The 21,723-nt window shown below is 30.1% G+C and overlaps 2 protein-coding genes across 3 annotated transcripts in view; both read right to left on the bottom strand.

Annotated features, from left to right (window-relative positions):
* LOC108214764 (pleiotropic drug resistance protein 3) overlaps window positions 1–21,723 on the bottom strand; it is an 82,436-nt gene that overhangs the window by 48,447 nt on the left and 12,266 nt on the right. The window lies entirely within an intron of this gene.
* On the bottom strand, window positions 15,121–20,193 carry LOC108212574 (probable helicase MAGATAMA 3). 2 transcript variants are annotated; one of them, XM_017384299.2, is made up of 11 exons: window positions 19,941–20,193; window positions 19,729–19,857; window positions 18,952–19,506; window positions 17,663–18,862; window positions 17,230–17,554; window positions 16,891–17,152; window positions 16,602–16,815; window positions 16,104–16,471; window positions 15,842–15,991; window positions 15,502–15,644; window positions 15,121–15,301 (listed from the first exon to the last, which is right to left on the bottom strand). In XM_017384299.2, exons 2-11 carry the CDS (start codon window positions 19,843–19,845, stop codon window positions 15,246–15,248), a joined length of 3,390 nt encoding a protein of 1,129 aa, XP_017239788.2. In that variant the 5' UTR covers window positions 19,846–19,857; window positions 19,941–20,193; the 3' UTR covers window positions 15,121–15,245. The 2 variants fall into 2 exon arrangements, with proteins under 2 accessions (XP_017239788.2, XP_063940423.1); XM_064084353.1 differs by having other exon boundaries at window positions 15,122–15,301; window positions 15,498–15,644; window positions 19,941–20,192.

Consider the following 21,723-nt stretch of genomic DNA (forward strand, 5'->3'; position numbering starts at 1 on the left):
TGAGTGAGTTATAATCTGAATCACTGAAAGTTTAATAATAAATTATTGATCAAGGTTATAACTGCGATCAAGGTATAATAACTATGGTTCGCGCGTTACAATTTAGAATACATTAAAATCTATTATTTAAATATTAAAAATATAAGCATTACCCGTGTGCGAAGCACGGGCAAGATTGCTATATGGATAATATGGATTTAGCTAATAATATTGATATGAAATCTTTATTTATTTGAATTTTTCAACGTGATAGAAATTTTCAGAGTTGTTTCGTAGATTGAATTGTTTGAGTTTTAAAAACTTAAAATGAATAACTTTGTGGGCGATATAGTTCATTGGTGGAATAACTTATATATTACACCAATCGGATGAGTTTTTTCATAATAGCATAATGATAATAATTATTAAATAAAAAAGTTATTTGATGATAACCAAATACAATAATATGATGATAACCAAATTTGATAGTATTTTTGATGTTTCAGTGAAAAGGGTTTCAAGTATGATAGAATTTTACAAAATTGTTTCATAAATTAAATTGTTTGAGTTTTAAAACTCAAATGATAATTTTATTAGTAATTAACTCTATTCGTGGGATAACTGTTACATTACAAAACCTAACCAGTATTAGAAGTCTTTTAAAAATAGTATAATAATAATTATAAAATCTTAACTAATATGAAAGTTTATTCAAAATAGTATAATAATAATTATGGAATCATAACTGATATGGTTTTTTTTTCATAATAGTATAACGATTATTATTGTTAAATTAAAATATTTTTGAATAAAATTTAAACATTAAAATTATATTCGTAAGAAAATGAATTTTAAGATAATTTATAAAAATATGTTATAAAAGTCTTAAAAATTAAAATATGTATTGAGTCTGTATCTCAAACATATACCTCTGATAGAAAGTAGATACAAGATATAATGAAACTAGAAATGGTGAGATAAAGTCATGTGATAAGAGCCGCAAGGGTTGGTTCAGCTGGTTAAAATAGGAGACTTGTATCCTCTTGTCAGGTTCGACTCCCGAAGGGAGCAGAATCTATGATTATGCCTCTTGGACCAGAGCCTGTCGCTTAAGTGCGGTTTACCGTGGCATTACAGGCTACTACGTGAGCTCGTGGGTTTACCCAGTGCGCATTCGAATGGTAGCGACTGCGGTTAAAAAAAAAGTCATGTGATAAGAATTTACGGATAAATATACCCCTATTGCATTTGGATAACAAGGTTACATTCAATATTTGACAAAGTCGAGGAGTATATTGGTGTTGGGTGGATGATCATACTTTCATATATAATGCTCATATTTTATTTATTTATTAGTCTTAAGGGGGTGTATTCAATCGGGATTTGATAGGATTTTTTTTCATTAATGAAATCTAATGATATTCGATTGAGATTGTTCGATATCCATTAAAATCTTATGATATTCAATTGAGATTTTAAATTATGTTACAAATTCTTGTGGTATTTAATTTGGAGTTTAAATTTTGCTTTAAAATCCGATGGTATTCAATCAGGATTGTTTAAAATCCATTAAAATCTGATGGTATTCAAATGTTGATGGATTTCGTAAAATAATGGATTTTTTGGGATTCTTTAGTGTATTTTAAGTTTTTTGAAATCTATTGTGCTTAAATCATAAAGAATCTTATCAACTCTGTGACATACTGACATTCTATCAAAAATCCGCACAAAATCAAAATCACATATAATCAATTTAAGATTTTTCTCATCGAGCGTATGCTACTTATAATCGATTGTTGTATACCATTACCTTATAATAAATTATATAATAGGATGAAAACCAATAAGATATTTAACGACTTGTACAAATGTATCACAAAATTTCACTGTGCAATATCTTTTCTGAATCATAAAGTGAAGTTTTGCTTTGTTTCTCCCATCATGCACAACTGCTATCGAAGTTAAATGTAAAGGCAGTCTCCATAAGCTGCAAAAAAATTAATATAAATATCAGTGGAAAACCACAATATGCATAATGTCACTCAAGAAAGAATGCAATTAGAAGAAAGTAACACAAAAAATTGTAAGAATGAGATAGCTAGTGACTTACAAGGGTCCTTGTAAATGATAGTACCAATCTGATTGCAGTCTTTATATATTCGGTAATATGCATCAAGACAATAAGATCCATGGCCTCTTGGTGTGTTTGGGTCATAGCAGGATCCTCCAGGCTGTATGAAACGACAATCTATTTTTCCATTACATGCAAAGTCTATGAACCCCTGAAGTTGTTCATCTGTAGCTGAATCTGAAGCTACACACCATGTTGGTGCCGGAATTTGGTTCGGAACCTGATTTAGAATGTGATATTTAATATTTCAATTAATCGTGCACTCATAAAAATTTCAAATCATCTGAAATCTGAAAATTCTTATTAGGAAAGAAGGGAACTATGTTTGTTTGCAACTTTTGTAGCGGATTTGTTTCCAGTAGTATTTAATGAAAATAAATTGACCAAAATTAAACATAAAAGGGAAAATTTGGGACTTACAGCACCACCCTTTTGCTTAGCCACTGTAAGACGCTCGCACTGAGAAGCAGCGACGAGACTGAGGAAAATTAAAGTGCAACACAAATGTGAAATTATTTTTGCCATTCAAATTTTTTTTCTACTATTTTCTCAGTAATTTGATTATAAGATGTGGTCCTTGACCTGTGTTTAAATAGTGTTTAACATGTTTAAAGAAAATAAATTCTCATTTATGATTAGATATTTTCTAGATCCTAAAAGATTTTAAGATTGTATATTTTTAAATTCTTGGTATGAGATTTTCTTTAAAATCTTGGACTTGTATATCTATATACTTCTTAAAGCATGAGTCATTTTTTAAGGCTGATATGGTAATTTCACATGCTCTTGGATCAACCCGTTAAGCTCTGGATCGACCCAGAATCTTCCTCATTCAAATTAACACTATGAAAATATATTTCGGATCTTTATGTGATCCGACCCGGATAATACTGGATATGCACCATGTTCCTACCATATCAGTAGCGCAGCATTGAATGCAATCCCTTCGATCAAGCCACTCATTACAAGCTCATTCAAATCATATCAGGATCATCATATTGAGATCAGAATTTAAAAATAGCATTAATCACACATCCTTGAATCGTGCCACTAATCACGACGTCAGTTTAGATTTAAGCTTTGCTACTTATTTGCTTATGATATTCTTATTAGATCAAAGCAGATAAGTTGGATTTCACATTCGAAATCATTCTTTCTTCCACGCCTCTAATCGCGACGAGTATGTTTTCTTGCTTGGCTTTCGAACTGATTTGTGTTCTCGGTCGGATTTTTGTGCAGTACTACTGATCTTGGCTTTCGTTACACATTAATTTCTCTATCCACGGACTTTGCTTTGTGCTTTACACATCAGGTAGTATCCGTCAAAGTCTTGCGACGATGCTTCGACAAAGGATGATGTCGAAGTCAAAAAGAGAATAACACCATTGGCCGTGAAATAAGTCTGCACTATTTTCATCTTAATTTACAATATTTGCTACATTGTGTATATTTGTTCATTCTATTATTTTTGAACGGGTTCTGAAGTTTGTTGTTTGAACGCTGTAGGTATCATAATCAGTACATGATTTTGTATTTAACGTGTTTGATAATTTTCTACAGAGAAAAGCTGAGAGATCCGTCCTCACGATTTCTATTGATTTCATGTTCCAGGAATTTGAGAAAAGGTTCGAACACTTTAGTGCAAATGAAAGATTTGTGTTGTGATATAGAAATTGGGATTATTTTTTGAACATCATTTTTAACTCTTCGTGTTGGGATTTGTGTTGTGCAAAAAGTAATCTTAGTGTTTTGTTTTTTAATTCTTCTGGATTCGTTTTATTTTGATTTTGTATAGATGACATGATAATTTGTAATTAATTTTTTTAATCTTTTTTTGCATAATTTCCTTTCGTATTGATAGTGATTATGATGATGGATATATGTCCTCCACTGTATTTATTGAGCCTCTTTTTGTTATTGAGTTTTCCTTACAACTGTTGAACAGTGATGATTCGTCCTGGCCACCATCGGATGCTCATCGTGTGAAGATTTGTATTCACTTTTCCTCAACATCTGCTTTATTGATCTAGGCTTTTTGTTAACTTTTTATCATGTGCCATTGTTTTTTGAAAAGAGACACCGAGAATGAATATGACGCAATTTCCGTCCAGATACATGAATCTAGCCTGCTACAACTCATATGTAAATAGGGAAAAGTAGTCAAAATATATTTGATTTTTAATGATTTTGGCATTTATTATTACAATCCTTTTTTGTATAATATGTAGTGGTTTCGATATTCAGTATATTCAATTTTCAAATCTTGACTTTTTTTATAATTTCGAATTAATGGAGTTTTTTTTCACTCCACAATTTTAGCTCTTAATAACGAAGTTTTTATATATTAGATTTTTAAATATTTGGATACTGGATCTAGACTGTTATAGCTCATGTGTAAACAGGGAAGTCAAGCTTTATTTGATTTCCACTGATTTTGACATTAATTACTAAAAAGCTTTTTCATTTGATTTTTGCGGTTTCCATGTTCATTATATTCAATTTTCAAATCAAGACTTTTTGTCATAAATCAAATTAATAGAGTATTTTTTTCATTCCATAATTTTAGCTCTTGATAAGGAAGTTTTTATATATTCGAATTTTTAATGTTTGGATGCATGGGTCTAGCCTGCTATAACCCATATTTAAATAAAAAAAATAGTCAAAGTTTATCTGATTTAACTGATTTTGGCCGTTATTATTACACTCCTTTTTTGTATAATATATACTGGTTTCCATATTTAATACATTCAATTTCCAAATCAATACTTTTAGTTATAATTCCTAATCAATGCAACACTTTTTAACACCACAATTTTAGCTCTTGATAATAAAGTTTTTATGTATTAAATTTTTTTTTTATATTTCCGATACATGCGTATACACTGCTATAACTCATAGCAAGTAAGAAAACATAGTCAAATATAATTTGATTTCCACTTATTTTAGCATTTATTACTACAATATTTTTTCGTATAATTTGTGCGGTTTCTATTTTCACTATATTCAATTTTCAAATCGATTTTTTCTAATAATTTCATATTAACGAAGTATTTCTTCACTCCACAATTTTAACTCTTGATAAGGAAGTTTCCATATATTAGATTTTTTAAATTTTCAGATACAGGAATCTAGCCTGCTATAACTTATATGTAAATAAGGAAACATAATCAAAATTTATTCGATTTTCAATGATTTTGGCATTTATTATTACAATCCATTTTTGTATAAAATATAGTGGCTTCCATATACATTATATTCAATAAGCAAATCAATATTTTTTGTTATAATTTCAAATTAATTGAGTTTTTTCTCACTGCATAATTTCAGCTCTTGATAAGAAAGTTTTCATATACAAGATTTTTCAAACTTTCGATACATGGATATGGATTGCTATAGCTTATATGCGAATAGAGAAGTCAAACTTCATTTGATTTCCACTGATGTGACATTTATTATTACAATACGTTTTCGTTTAATTTATGCGGTGTCCATGTTCATTATATTCAATTTTAAAATCAAGATTTTTTTTGTTATAATTGCATTATTAATAGAGTATCTTTTCACTTCACAATTTTAGTTCTTGATAAGTAAGTTTTTATATATTTGAACTTTTAAATTTTCGGATAAATAGGTCTAGCCTGCTATAACTCATATGTAAATAAAGAAAGGTAGTCAATGTTTATTTGCTTTTCGCTGATTTTGACATTTATTATTACGATCCTTTTTTCTAATATATGTACTGGTTTCCATATTCACCACATTTAATTTTCAAATCTAGACTTTTTTTTATATAATTTCATATCAATGCAACACTTTTTAACTCCACAATTTTAGTTCTTAATGATGAAGTATTTATATATTAGATTTTTAAAATTTCCAAATATATGGATCTAGCAAGCTATAATTCATATGCAAATAAGAAAACGTAATCAAACTTAATTTAATTTTCACTAATTTTTGGCATATATTACTACAATGTTTTTTCGTATAATTTGTGCCGTTTCCATATCACCACATTCAATTTTCAAATTAAGACTTTCAGTTATGGTTTTCGAATAATAAAGAATTTTTTCATTCAACAATTTTAACTTTTAATTAGGAAGTTTTTATATATTGGATAAAAAAACAAAAATCATACTCGTGTGCGTAGCACGGGGCAAAATGCTATGAGTATATATTTATTTAAATAAAAATCTGATAAATGAGCATATTAGAAGTTTAAATAACTTAACAATAAAATTTTTTACATACAGTAAATTATACAAATTGTTATTTAATAATAGATCTATAAACTTATAAATTTTTAACTATACAAATAATGATTTAATAATAAATCTATAAACTTATAAATTTTTGTTCCAAACATAAAAAATTATTATTATATTAAATATTTGGTTATATTAATGATACTAATGAAAAGTATATTCCGTTATAAAAACAATACAGAATCTATTTCATTATAAATATTTATCACGTATATCTTCTTATTATAAATTTTAAATATAGACAATAATTGTAGCATATAATTTAAGTAATGTAACTGAATTATGATCACATATGTATTCCTTTATTGATGTATTTCTTCAAGGTTTTTATTTTTTTTTTGAAACAATTTCTTCAAGGTTAGTTATTCCTTAACTTATCTATCAATTTTTTTATTTTTTTTATTTCATATTTTTAACGTAGGAACCCGCAGCCGCTACCCTTATTAAGGACGGGAGGAAACTCTTTTATCAGCATATTCACCTTAATTTTATAATTTTATAATTAAGGAATGATGGAAGCTTTATAATCTGCATAATCAGGTTAAGTTTAAAATTATTTCTGTTTCTAAATACAAAGATTTATATAGTCTGCGTCGTTATAATTTCTGTTGCGTGATTTTATTTTTTTTGAATCGAATCATATATTTTATCTTTAACATTTACAGCGTACTGATCGCCAATAATATAAAACGATTATTTTGACTCTTACATACGTTGCCTTTCATAACTTATATCTCATATCATATCGTTTGTTAATAAAAAAATATATAGCTTAACTATATAACAAAAAACAAAAAATCATACCTATTTGCGTAGCACGGGCCAAAATGCTATGAGGATATTTTCATTTAAATAACTTAACAATAAATTTTTTTACATACAATTAATTATAATTTTTTGTTATTTTATTTAAGATACGAGGGGTCGCCGTTAGGCGACCTCGAGAAATTTTAATTATATAGTCATTATTATTTTCGTGTCTTTTATAAATATTTTAGTAAAAATTACCAAATATTATTAATTATTTTAACTATATAAATAATAATTTAAAAATAGACCTATAAATTTATAAATTTCTATTCCAAACATCAAAAATTTATTATCATATTAAATATTTGGTTATATTAATGATACTAATGCAAAGTATATTCCGTTATAAAAACAATACATAATCTATTTCATTATAAATATTTATCACGTATATCTTCTTATTATAAATTTTAAATATAGGCAATAATTGTAGCATAGTATTCCTTTATTGATGTATTCCTTCAAGGTTAGTTATTCTTTAACTTATTTTTCAATTTTTTTTAGGGAAGGTAGGAAACTCTTTTATCAGCATATTCACCTTAATTTTATAATTAAGGAATTGATGGAAGCTTTATAATCCGCATAATAGGGTTAAGTTTAAAACTAATTCTGTTTCTAAATACATAGATTAATATAGTCTGCGTCTTTATAATTCCTGTTGCGTGATTTTATTGTTTTTCAATCGAATCATATATATTATCTTTAACATTTACAGCGTACTGATCGCCAATAACATAACACGATTATTTTGACTCTTATATGCGTTGCCTTTCATAACTTATATCTCATATCATATTGTTTGTTAATAAAAAATGTATAGCTTACCTAGATAAAAAAAACAAAAAATCATACCCATGTACATAGCACGGGCCAAAATGCTATGAGCATATTTTCATTTAAATAACTTAATAATAATTTTTTTTACATACATTTAATTATAATTTTTTGTTATTTTATTTAAGATACGAGGGGTCGCTGTTAGGCGACCGCGAGAAATTTTAATTATATAATCATTACTATTTTCATGTCTTTTATAAATATTTTAGAAAAAATTACTTAATATTTTTTTTTATTATTTTATCTATACAAATAATGATTTAATAATAGATCTATAAACTTATAAACTTTTATTCAAAACATTATAAATTATCATTATATTAAATATTTGGTTATATTAATGATACTAATGAAAATCTATTCCGTTATAAAAACAATACAGAAACTGTTTTATTAAAAATATTTATCACGTATATCTGCTTATTATCAATTTTAAATATAGTCAATAATTGTAGCATATAATTTTAGTAATGTAACTGAATTATAACTACATATGTATTTCTTTATTGATGTATTCGTTTAAGGTTAATTATTTCTCAATCAATTTATTAATATTAATTAAGGAAAGAGGAGACTCTAGCGTCAGCATATTTACCTTAATTTTATAATTAAGAAATGAATGGAAGCTTTATAATCTGTATAATCAGGTTAAATTAAGAATTATTTATGATTCTAAATACAAAGATTTATATAGTCCGCGTCGTTATAATTTCTGTTGTGTGATTTTATTTTTTCAATCGAAATTCGTATATATTTTATCTTTAACATCTACAACGTACTGATCGTCAATAACATAACTCGAGTATTTTGACTATTACATACGTTGTCTTTCATAACTTATATCTCATATCATATTGTTTACTAATAAAAAATTTATAGGTTAACTAGATAAAAACAAATCATACCCGTGCGCGTAGCACGGGCCGAAATGCTATGAGCATATTTTTCCTATAAATAAAAATTTGATAAATGAGCATATTTTCATTTAAATAACTTAACAATAAAATTTCTTGCATATAGTTTACTATAATTTTTCGTTATTTTATTTAATATACTTAATTATATAGTCATTACTGTTTTCATGAATTTTTTAAATATTATATAAACAATTACCTATTTTTTTTATTATTTTAACTATACAAACAATGATTTGATTATTGATCCATAAACTTATAAATTTTTATTCTAAACTTGAAATATTATTATTATATTAAATATTTGGTTATATCAATGATACTAATGAAAAATCTATTATGTTATAAAATCAATACAGTATCTATTCCACAGATATTTATCACGTATATCTTCTTACTATCAATTTTCGGTATAGACAATAATTGTAGCATATAATTATAGTAACGTAACTGAATTATGACTACATATGTATTCCTTTATTGATGTTTAAGGTTAATTATTTCTTAACCTATTTATCAATTTTTATTAAGGACGGGTGGAAACCCTATCATCAACATATTCACCTTAATTTAATAAATAAGGAATGGATGGAAGATTTATAATCTCGATAATCAGGTTAAGTTTTTAATTATTTATATTTCTAAATACAAATATTTATATAGTCCGTGTTGTTATAAAATTTGTTGCGTGATTTTATTTATTTTTCGATCGACATTCATATATATTATCTTTAACATCTACAACGTACTCATCGCCAATATCATATCATATCATACTCTTACATACGTGCCTTTCATAACTTATATCTCATATCATACTGTTTTTAATAAAAAATGTATAGGTTGATTAGATAAAAAAACAAAAAATCATACCTGTGTGCGTAGCACGGGCCAAAATGCTGATAAACACGTTAAATTTTATAACTTAAAACTTATAAATAAGTAGTTTGACTGCGCCTATTACCCGTCAGATTTGGAGTTATTCACGGCCGAAAGTATAGGTTAAGTTGATAAAAAAATCAAAGAATCAATACCCGTGTGCGTAGCACGGACCAAAAAGGCTAGTTTTATATAAAGGTTTAATACAAGTGCCAAGTACCGGATAATTTCATAAACATTTTAAATATTAATAATTCAAAACCAACAAATATAAGTTTTCAAAAATTATCTCGATTCGATTGATATTGCAAGAGTTGCTAAGAGTTAATATAGGTCGGAAGGTATCACCGATGATTTCCAAAGAGATGGAAAAAATATTTACAATATCAACAAATAAAAGTTGAGTTTCAGGGTTTCTAATATTTAGTAAAATTTGAAATTTGTAATATTTTAGATATCTAATAAATGTTATGTGTAATATTGATTGAAATTCTTGTAGTTTTAACAATGGTGCACCAAAGGAAAATAATGTTTTAGTTTTGGCATAATTATACCAGTATATGGTATCATATGTTGTACTTTGTTATTTTTAGATATTTTTATATCACGGCCGGCTTCATATATGTTTTGCCAAGTCATGATAGGAGAGTATATTTAATAGGTGTCTTATCATCTTATCATGATCATGTGCCTCTATAAAAATTTTGATTAGTGATTATTTTAGAAGTTAGTAAATAAAATTTTATGTGTTTTCATAGGTCCAATAATAATAGTTGTTTCAACTAGGGGTGAGCAAAACCGAACCGAAACCGTAAAACCGAAACGTATAATTTCGGTTCGGTTTGGTTTCATTTTTTTCAAAATTTCGGTTAGTTCGGTTTTTCGGTTTGAACCGAATATAATTTCGGTTTGGTTCGGTTTTTAATATAATATTTCGGTTTAAACCGAAATAACCGAACTTTTTATTGTATATAAATAAATATTATACATATATTATTTATAGATAACACTTAACCCAGCTCGTCTCTTAGCTCTGTTTCTGGTCGGTAATCAACACGAACTAACAAGAAGTTAAGTCTAAATCTCTCATATTGATAAAAGCTCTGGAGGATTTTGGCTGTTCTCTTATCTTTGGGTCAAGGTTCGAGTACCCAGTAAGTGATTAGCGTGATTAGCATAAACTTCATCGGCAATACCTGCTGCACAACTCTCACTTTTAGTTGAAAATTCTCCTGTGATAGATTTGTTAAATGGATTTGGGTCTTCTGAGTATATCCACGTATGATTGTAACTACTGATGCTTGTACAGTAATGGGTTTTCAAAAAATTCGGTTTTTTTAAACCGAAACCGAAACCGAACCGAAATAATTCGGTTGGTTCGGTTCGGTTTAGAATGAAAGTTCGGTTCGGTTCGGTTTTGAAAAAACACTCAATTCGGTTTTCGATTTTTTCGGTTCGGTTCGGTTCGGTACCGAACCGACCGAATGCTCAGCCCTAGTTTCAACAATAACTTAACAAGATAACCAAGTGTGATACAATTCTGTTATTGAGATAACTAGTTGAGAAACCGCGCGTTGCGGCAGCCTATAAAAATTATATCAATAATTTAATATTAATATTTGTAAAATAAAATAATTTTGTGGTTGTCTATAAAAAGTATATTAATAATTCAAAATTAATATTTGTAGGATAAGATAAATTTTATATTATAAAAATTATGATGTAATACTATTAATAATATATAAAATTGCAAAATTGGACTATAATTCATGGTGAAAAAACGAAAATAAATTTATACACGTAATTAACAATTTAAAGTGTACGACGAATCTTAATTTTTTTGTTTTTTTAAAAGTAATCATGTTTTTACATTGTCACCCTCCTCCAATTTTTTTGGATTGATTGTGCACAAAAACATCTATCTTAAATCCGTGAGATAGTAGTCTATAACTACCGTTGCTTGTAACAACTTTTACTTTTTAATACTGTATAAACAGCCTTCACTTTAAAGTTCAAATTGAACGGAGCAAACAGATAATGCATGAATAATTTTTTCCTGTATACAAAGTAAATCATATAAAATTAACAACAACAAACATGTTCGATGAACAAAACAAATATTATAAAAGAATAACCAACAAACATACATCATTAATAGTTAATTTATTGACATCATCCATCAATATCATGTCCCGTGTTTGGATTTGTCGACTCCCACATGGCGGTCTATAAGTACCTTTGCTTACAACAATCTATATTTTTCTAATACTGTATAAACAGCCTTCACTTATCGTTGCAGAAAAACAGCACCACCAAGTTAGGAATCGAGCAAGAGAACTATCATCAGAGAGAGATAGGGTTGTGGTACTGAAAGAGAAGAGGTTGTGTTTGAATGATCTAAACCATATAGGGGTATTTATAGGTGCAGAGAGACTTGTGTGCTACTCTTTCCCATAATTAAATAATCTGAAACAAAATCAGATTAAAATTTTCAAGCTACTATATTCCATAAATAATCTGAAACAAAATCAGATTCCAAAACTTGCTAATTTATTGACATCATCCATCAATATCATGTCCCGTGTTTGGATTTGTCGACTCCCACATGGCGGTCTATAAGTACCTTTGCTTACAACAATCTATATTTTTCTAATACTGTATAAACAGCCTTCACTTATCGTTGCAGAAAAACGGCACCACCAAGTTAGGAATCGAGCAAGAGAACTATCATCAGAGAGAGATAGGGTTGTGGTACTGAAAGAGAAGAGGTTGTGTTTGAATGATCTAAACCATATAGGGGTATTTATAGGTGCAGAGAGACTTGTGTGCTACTCTTTCCCATAATTAAATAATCTGAAACAAAATCAGATTAAAATTTTCAAGCTACTATATTCCATAAATAATCTGAAACAAAATCAGATTCCAAAACTTGCCTCTAATATACCCAAAACTAAAAAAAGTATTTTTAATTTTTGATAATTTTCATCAAAAAATTCCGGAAAATTAGAAAAATAGAACGGAGCGATGTGAGAGGCGCCACATACACGCCCCTCGCTTCTCCTTTATATAAGTATATTAATTCCGGAAAATTAGATAAATAGAACGGAGCGATGTAAGAGGCGCCACATACACGCCCCTCGCTTCTCCTTTATATAAGTATATTGATTGTTACATCACAAAATGCTGACCAATATGAAAGTATTTTCATAAAATTATACTAATTATTATTAAATAAAAATAAACCATATGATTACCAAATTTTGGCACTTCGATGATGCTTCTGATGTTTTATTGAAAGTGAATAGCATTTATTAAAAAAGAATATGAATGATATGAATTTAGCTAATAATATCAATATGAAATCCTTATTTATTTGAATTTTTAAACATTATAGAAATTTTCAGTTGTTTCATAAATTAAGTTGTTTGAGTTTTAAAAAATAAAACGAATAACTTTGTGGGTGATATAGTTCTATGAGTGGGATAATTTTTATATTATTACAAAATCTTGATGATATGAAAGTTTTTTCATAATAGCATAATGATAATAATTGTTAAATAAAAAAGTTATATGATGATAACCAAATACAATTATACCAGGATAACCAAATTTGGAAGTACTTTTGATGTTTCGGTGTAAAGGATTTCAAGGATTTTGTTAGTAATTTAACTCTATTGGTGGCATAACTGTTACATTACAAAATCTTAACTAATATTAGAAGTCTCTTAAAGATAGCATAATAATAATTTTAAAATCTTAACCAACTTGAATCCGTGTTTTCCTCAAAAAATTGAAACGCTTGTTTCCTTCCCTTCAAAAAAAAAATGAAATTGAGGCCCATTGAACTTAAAATAGTGACTTATGAGACCTTTTCTCTAAACTACTCCGTCAATATTTGATTAAATCACATCATTAAAACTTAAAGGGTAATATATTAGTGTTTTTGGATCAGATCATTTTGTACTACTAAACACTCGTGTCTTATTTATTGTTAGTAGCAAATTATATAAAGAATTGCATGCAACTGAACACTGAGATACCATCAATTCTTGTTAGATATTCACTGCATTGCTTATTTTGAAGTATTTGTAGGAAGAAAATCATTCAAGTAATGAACATGTTTCTCCAGGAAATATGTTTTCAGCTGGGATATTTCTGGCAAAAAAAAAACAGAACAGCAAAAAATATAATTTTGAGGCTCCTTTTCTTCCATAAGAACTGCAATGTGTTGAATTAAATGTAAAGGCAATCTCCATAAGCTGCACAAACAATTAATCGATAAAACATTAGTACAAAATCGCAACTTTAGGGAAGAAAGAATGCAATCTGAAGGTAGTAACAGTAAAACTATGAAATGAGAGAGCTAGTAACTTACAAGGGTCCTTGTAAACGATAGTACCAATCGGATTGCAGCTTTTATATATTCTGTAATATGCATCGAGACAATAGGATCCGTGGCCTCTTGGTGTGTTTGGCTGATAACAGGTTCCCCCAGGCTGTATGAAACGACAATCTATTTTTCCTCCACATGCAAAGTCTATGAATCCCTGGAGTTGTGCATCCGTTGCAGAACCTGAAGCTACACACCATGTCTGTGGAGGAATTTGGTCCGGAATCTGGTTCATAATATAATTTGAAATACATTAGATGATTTACAAGCATGACATTTCGGATTATCTGATTTTTTTTATTAGCAAGAAGAAGGGAATTCATTAGGACTTTTGTCCTCCTGCAACTTTTGCAGCAAAAACTAGCAGAAAAAAATTTGCCAGACTTACGATATCATCCTTTTCATTAGCCGTCAGTGTGGATATCTCACAAGAAGAAACAGCAATGAGACCGAGTAAAATGGAGATGCAGCACAAATGTGAAACTGTTTTTGCCATTGAACTTCTTTGTCTTCTGTTTTTCTGGTGTTTTGATTGTAAGATTGTGTCTTTTTCATGGCTTTATATAGTTCTTAACATGCTCAAAATAAGCAAAATTTCATTAATGACAAGATATTAAATGAATTTTTATCTTTATTTGTAGTGTATAGTATTTTTCAGATATTAAACTTTTATGATGCTTCTTAAAGATTATGCGTTTATCCAGACGTTTATCTTCATTAATGTCATTTATATAATCTACGTTTATCTTCATTAATATTCATAAGATATAAATTAGAGAACCATTTAATTAACTGATTTAACTGACAAAAGAACTATTTAAAACAATCGTTGAATTTGCCTTTCTTTGATATGCTCAAAGTAATAAAAGATTGACAAGCAAAAATTTGAGAGAAAACCAGTGCTAAATATCCATAAAAGTCGATAAAAATATATCCATAAAAGTACGGTTATGAAATAATAAGAATACTGTCAACCTTGCTGGTTGCATCACATTACTAAAGATATCAATAGTTCAGTTCTGAAAGAGTTGCCAGATGATCTAGAGAAATCCTCCGCTTACAAACTTACAATATAAAGCATCCTGTTCTTCTCCCCCTGCATGAAAATACAACCATACTTAACAAGATTACACTATGATTATCACATTCTTCAGAAGCATAACTGATCTATTTTAGCTTAGTGTCACAACTGAAAACAAATTTGGCTATACTGCAATTCTGCAACTGACATATTTAAAATCTTGTGATACTAATTAATGATTTGAACAGACTACATAGATGATAGAACTCACCTACTTTGAGTTGCTTTCTCTGTTTCGTTGCCAAGTCTGAGTCCAGCTACTTGACTAGCTATTGATTCGCTCTGATCAGGGCTACGAGTTTCAGCTTTAGTTGCCACATTTGATTGCATTGGCCATGTCTTTGGCAGAAACGCATCCCTGCATCCAACAGTAAACACTCACTCTATCCGTTTCCTTAATAAAACATCACTTTCTTTGGAAATGTAACAGATCTAATTAGCTTAGTGTCACAACTGAAAACGAAGTTGGCTATACTGCAATTCTGCAACTAGACATTTTTAAAATTTTGAGGATACAAATTAATGATTTGAACTGACTAGCTACATAGAACTCACCGGTTACTTTGAGTTGCTTTATCTGTGTCATTGCCAAGACTGAGTGCAGCTAATTGACTTGCTATTGACTGGCTCTGATCAGGGCTATAAGTTACAGCTTTAGTTGCAACATTTGATTGCATCCGCCATGTCATTGGCAGAACTGTATCCCTGCATCCAACAGTGTTACAGTAAGCACTCACTCTATCTGTTTCCGTTTTTTTTAGCTAAATTGTGTTTGTAAAATTTATGGACTACGGACAGGAGAGACATGTATACTTACCCTTCAATACATCGGTGGTTGCAGCGATTTTTAAGTTCAGTGGTATATTTCTCAAATAATATTTTAAGGTTCTGTTTCAGTTCTGGAATTTTATACTCTGGCAGAACATCTAAAACCTTTACCACCTGGACCCAATTCCCATCTTCCTTGATAACGTCGACTATCCAAATCAGATGTAGGATTCTCCGTGCAACATTTTTTGACAGTTGAGAAAGAGTTACATCCACATGCATGACACTGATAGTTTGATCCTCTCGTGGCATACGCAAGCCATTGGCAATTCTCATCAATAGAGAAAGAACTTGCGAACAAACCTTTTCATTTTTAATTTTTGACATTGATTTCAGGAAAACTTCGCCCAAGAAAACCTATCATAAGATTAGAGACAATTACCGCATGTTTAAACTAACTAAACAAAAATAGACTCTGCTAGAGGTAATGTTGAAAATTATAAACAAAGTCCATAAAACATAAAGACGGGATTAGATTACTGAATACCTTCCATTTTCCCTCCGGGAATAAGAGAGATCTTGCGACCAGAGAATCAAGTTGTCCAATCTCAATTAAGCAACCAGCAAGAGCTAGAGCTAACTTCTTGTCTTCCTGAACATTGTAAAAACATGCCCGAGACTTGGCATCTATAACAAGTTTCTTCCAAACAGAGCCACTATTTACTAAAGTCGACCCGTTACCCAATATCCATAGACAATGCCTGAATACAATCAAGTACATGTTAGCAGTTACATTTTTGTAAACCAATTGATATTGAACTTGTAAATATTTAAACCTGGCACGAGTAAGAGCAACATTTGCTCGTTGCAGATTAGACAGAAAACCAACAGTTCCATTTGCATTACTTCTCACAGTTGAGATAATTATCACATCTGCTTCACTGCCTTGGAAGCCATCAACAGAGCTAACACTGACAGAAAAAGAATTATTTGATCCTGCTCGGTATTTGGTTCCCAGTTTATCCTGAATGGCGTATACTTGAGCCTTGTATGGTGATATACAACCCACACTTACCCTCTGCTTTCTTAGCATTGACTCTGAAATGTGAATGATGCTATAATAATAATTTTAAAAAATATAGCAAGATTTTTCAGACAAAAATATCAGGTACTACCTTCAAACAGCCTCGCCACTATCTCAGCAATGACACACACTTCGGCCATATTTCTCAGACTATGGTTATTATCAAACTCCTCGTTCCCATAAGGGACATTTATGAAAGAGAATGTACCAAACATTTTGCCTTCCAGCAGATGCTTTTCATGAGTTTTCTTCTTGACATTGAAGCCATCCAATATCATATTGTCATAGAACTGCTTATTTGGAAATAAGCTTATTGATGGATGCATCCTGTACTGGACTTTCAGTAAGTGCTTCTTGTGTCCCACATGCACAAGCCTCTCATACAAGCTCCGTCCAAAGTCAGCCTTCGCGCTGATCTGACAAATTGCAAAAAGATTACAAATAGGAAGTTTCATGATTGATAAACAAAGAAAACACAGTAAGATTCACTAGTGTAACATATAAAACAGTATATAATTTGAAACCTTGCTTTGCACCATTGCAGGAAGTTGCTTCTCGTCCCCAATTAGTACAGCATGGCGCAGACCAGTGAGTTGCAAAGGGATGGTGGATTCACATTCCTTTAATTGTGCAGCCTCATCGATAACCAACATCTCCATGGGTGGCTTTGCATAAGAGTGCAATTTAATTGAGCTTGATGCAGTGCAAAAAATTAAAGTTGCATTCTGCAAGCAAAAGTTTCTAATTTGCGTTTTGTTTTTTAGATTTGGAACAGACACTGTAGCGCGAAGTTCTTTTAGCAATTCAATACAAGTAATTACTGGACCATACAAAAGCCTTCTTTCCATCTCTCCTGCATCCTCGAATCCATCAAGACCTTCAAATGGCGGGGATCCACTTCTCATCAGACTCTCTATGGTCTGAAGGAGCTCAACTACTCGTATCATTTTCTTTGCTACTTCCACTGAGATGAAAGAACTAGGCAAGTGCGTGTACATGTTTTCTATACAAGCCATTAAACTCTTTCCTACTGAACTGAATTTTTCATTCAAAAATTCTTCGTATGTCAATATACTTTCACTTAATTCTCCCCCCATCCCTGTACTGTCATCATCATCGCTTTCTTTTTCCCAAATATCTGATAAACGTTTATGTGGAGGCAAAAACGCAACTTCTTTATCAAGTCCATTTAGGTGCATTCTATACTGCTTCTTAGGATCTTCAAGAAGACAGATAATGCTTTCCACTCTACTTCTCCATCCAGTAAATGGAGACAGAAATATCCTATAACATAAAACTCGATTAGTAAGAAATATGTCACGAAGATCTTTATGATCATCAATCTTCATCTTGACTACATTTCCAAATAGAACTATATCTCCTAGTCCATAAGTTCCATACACTGAAGCTTCCCTCACTAGGCTCATAAGCCGATTTGCAACTCCAACAACTGCTATGTTAGTCGGGGCACATGTCAATGTTCTGCACTTCATTCTTAACAACATAAAGAGCAAAGAAGCTACTGTCTTCGTCTTCCCTGTTCCTGGAGGACCCCATAACAATTTGACAGAATGATGATGAAAGCATCTACTAGTCGCTACACAACTTACAACAGCAGCTTCTTGAGAATCATCCAGCTTGAAGGATCCAATTGTTTCTCCATATTTTGTCGAGATAGAACTATTAATTTCCTGGACATCACACTTAGAACAGCTTAATCCAGCCTAAGTATATTCCAATAAAATAACATTAGTGACACAGAAAGCTAATACATGCACAGATCAAATAGCTACAAACAATAATCAATACTTACAGTAGAATCACTTTGCAGAAGGTTTCGGACTATGTTTATGTTCGCTGCCCTCCAATTTAATGCCTTCCAAATACGAATATTTGTGTTCAAATTTGTCAGATGAACTGAAAAAAGGTTCACTCTTTTGCTACCCCCTTTCCCTAAATTCTCCAGCATGATTGGTTTTGAAGATAAGATTTCATAAATTTTAACTTTATTTACAGTAGTACTTTTCCCTTCAACTGATGCAATGGTATACGGCCAATTAGGCCGGTTCAAATCAGCTACATACCTTGGCCTTATGTCTGTTAAGGCAATAAGATCAAACATCTGAAGTTCATCATTTTCTTCATTTTCATTTTTTCTTCCTATTTTTCTCAAAACAATATCATAAAACAGATCTCTGGGAGGCTTAAACCCTTCTGACATATTGATATCCACTATTTCAAACAGTGGTGCATGATTCACCTTCATTATATTAGAGAGTAAGTCTGCATGTGTCTCCTCAATAAGAGGATTCATAAATGACTTCTTGTACTCCTCTACTGAGAAGAATGTTGTAGGAATCTTATTCACCTGTAGCAAAACCAAATAAGAGCAGAGGTAAGATCCGCGCCTACATCTTATAAATCTCCCAGAGCGGAACATATCGGGTATGTTTAGTTTAGTTCAATTCACATGCACAATTATAAACTTCCATTTCACAAACTTCAAACTCGAACTCGAATACATTAATTATTAAAACTTGATTACAATTTTAAATAAAAGTAGTTCTAGTAAATAGTTAAAGAATTGAACCTTGCCCATGTAAATATTTTTGTTGAGAGCATCATGGAAAGACCAAGAAAACACAATATCCACTAGACCTCTAGTCTTACTCTCTTCTGCTTTCTTCACCTGATCACTTTCCATCATCTTGATGATTTCCTGTAAATCGAAACAAATAAAAATCAAATAATTTCTCCTCCAACTAAAACACAAATTTTGAGCACTTTATTTAATCTTCTCACCAAAAGAATATTGATGAGTGACAGATGAAGCTTAATTTAACAGACCACACAATGTATTTGTTGGTAAATAGAATATGTAAAGACTGCATGTACAGAGTATATGAAATGAAGGATTGGGAAGGTCAAGTGGTTGATGAGAGTGAATCTAATTCTGAGCTTGAGAGCAAGGATACCCAATAGTCATGCATTATTTTTATGTACAGGTGCATAATAAAAATAAAAATTTATCGCTTGAAACTAAATTTGAATTTAAGATACACCAACTAAAACCTTGGTACACGGAGCCGCTCAACAAGGATGACAACTAAATTGTCGCTTAGATCTTAAATTACTAAACACAATTAATAAAATTACCGAAACAAGACACAGATATGAATGAGAAAAGTTTATCCGAAGCATAATTAATAAAATTAGTGACAGAGGTCATGTTCCAGAGAAAATCATGACGGAGAGAACCCTTAGAACCATCAGCAGGGTCATGTTTCAAGAGAGAATCATTATGGAGAGAACCCTTAGAACCATTATCTTATTTATAGAGAGAACCCTTAGAACAATTACCTTATTTATACTCTTAGTTAGAGCAAGTCCAAGAGTGTCTTAGTTCAAACTCCAAATATAATATAAAATATCATGTCCTAGTAACTTAGGACATATTTTACTAACTTGAACTCCAACAATGTGCCTTATTTTCACAATATGTCTAATATTTTATTATTAAGACTCTCTTTCATCATTAAAGCATAATATAAAAGTAAAGAGAGAAAGAGAGTGTTGATTAGAATTTATAATACTATATAGAATAAGGCAAGGAGAGATGTGCCTAAAAAATAAGGCTTGAGGAGTTTGTCCCAATGATATAAGGCATCACTAGGACATTGTTGGATCAAGTTTTTTCATCAATTGTCCTGAATTATAACTTACGACATGATATAGGGCATCTCTTGGACTTGCTCTTAGGGTTCTGCAGCAGAACTGCACATGAAAAAAATGTCTTATTTATGTATTATATTTTGAAATTACTTTTGAATACACACAACAATTCAAAAAAACATGTATTTAGATTGAGATCTTGAAAATCTATGAAAAATATACGGTTCCGCAGCAGAACCTTTGTGGTTATATGATTCTATTTTAAGTATTGGTTCTCACATGTCACAAAACTAGCAAGTAATAGATAGAAAGAAATGGACCTACATCCACTTATTAATGTCGGATATTCGGTATTTTGATTTTTGGAAGAAAACGGCATATCGTCGCGTTTTGGTCTAAAAAATCTTATAATATATAACATCATCTGGCGTTTTGGCAAAAAAAAAAAAGGATGCATGAAGTAGCATTTAGGATTCTAAAATGCTCTATTCGTGTAGCGTTAAGAAAGAAGTTACGCTTTGATCGTAAAACTTCATATGAAGCAGTTTTAGAGTTTCAAAACACGATGAAAAGAAGAGGAGAAGATAAATGCGATATGGTATAGCTTTTTACATCGCAAAACATAGTGATAGTTGAGTCCAGGTTTTTAAATTTTGTGACACCAGATATGAATATGCCCATCTATCTATATATTTATATATTTATATAAAGGACGATCTCAATAAAAGGATATGTAATAATACAAAAATTAAGAATACGATCGAATTTTTATATAAATAAATATTATGATATAAATATTAAATTTTAAATATTTACTTTTATAAGTAGCCTTTTAATCAAACACGTTTTTACTGAATAAATAATATTCATAAAATCATGTCTCATGATAATACTCGCTAAACAAATTATATGT

Source organism: Daucus carota, chromosome 9 (assembly GCF_001625215.2).
Source record: "Daucus carota subsp. sativus chromosome 9, DH1 v3.0, whole genome shotgun sequence".
NCBI lineage: Eukaryota > Viridiplantae > Streptophyta > Magnoliopsida > Apiales > Apiaceae > Daucus > Daucus carota.

Excerpts from the sequence above, each read along its gene's own strand:
- LOC108212574 (XM_017384299.2), bottom strand. The coding sequence starts at position 19,845 with ATGATGGAAAGTGATCAGGTGAAGAAAGCAGAAGAGAGTAAGACTAGA. Across the intron at positions 17,153-17,229 it reads AGTGGCGAGGCTGTTTGAAG|AGTCAATGCTAAGAAAGCAG; the intron begins GTAGTACCTGAT and ends TTCACATTTCAG. Across the intron at positions 16,816-16,890 it reads GTTGCTCTTACTCGTGCCAG|GCATTGTCTATGGATATTGG; the intron begins GTTTAAATATTT and ends GATTGTATTCAG.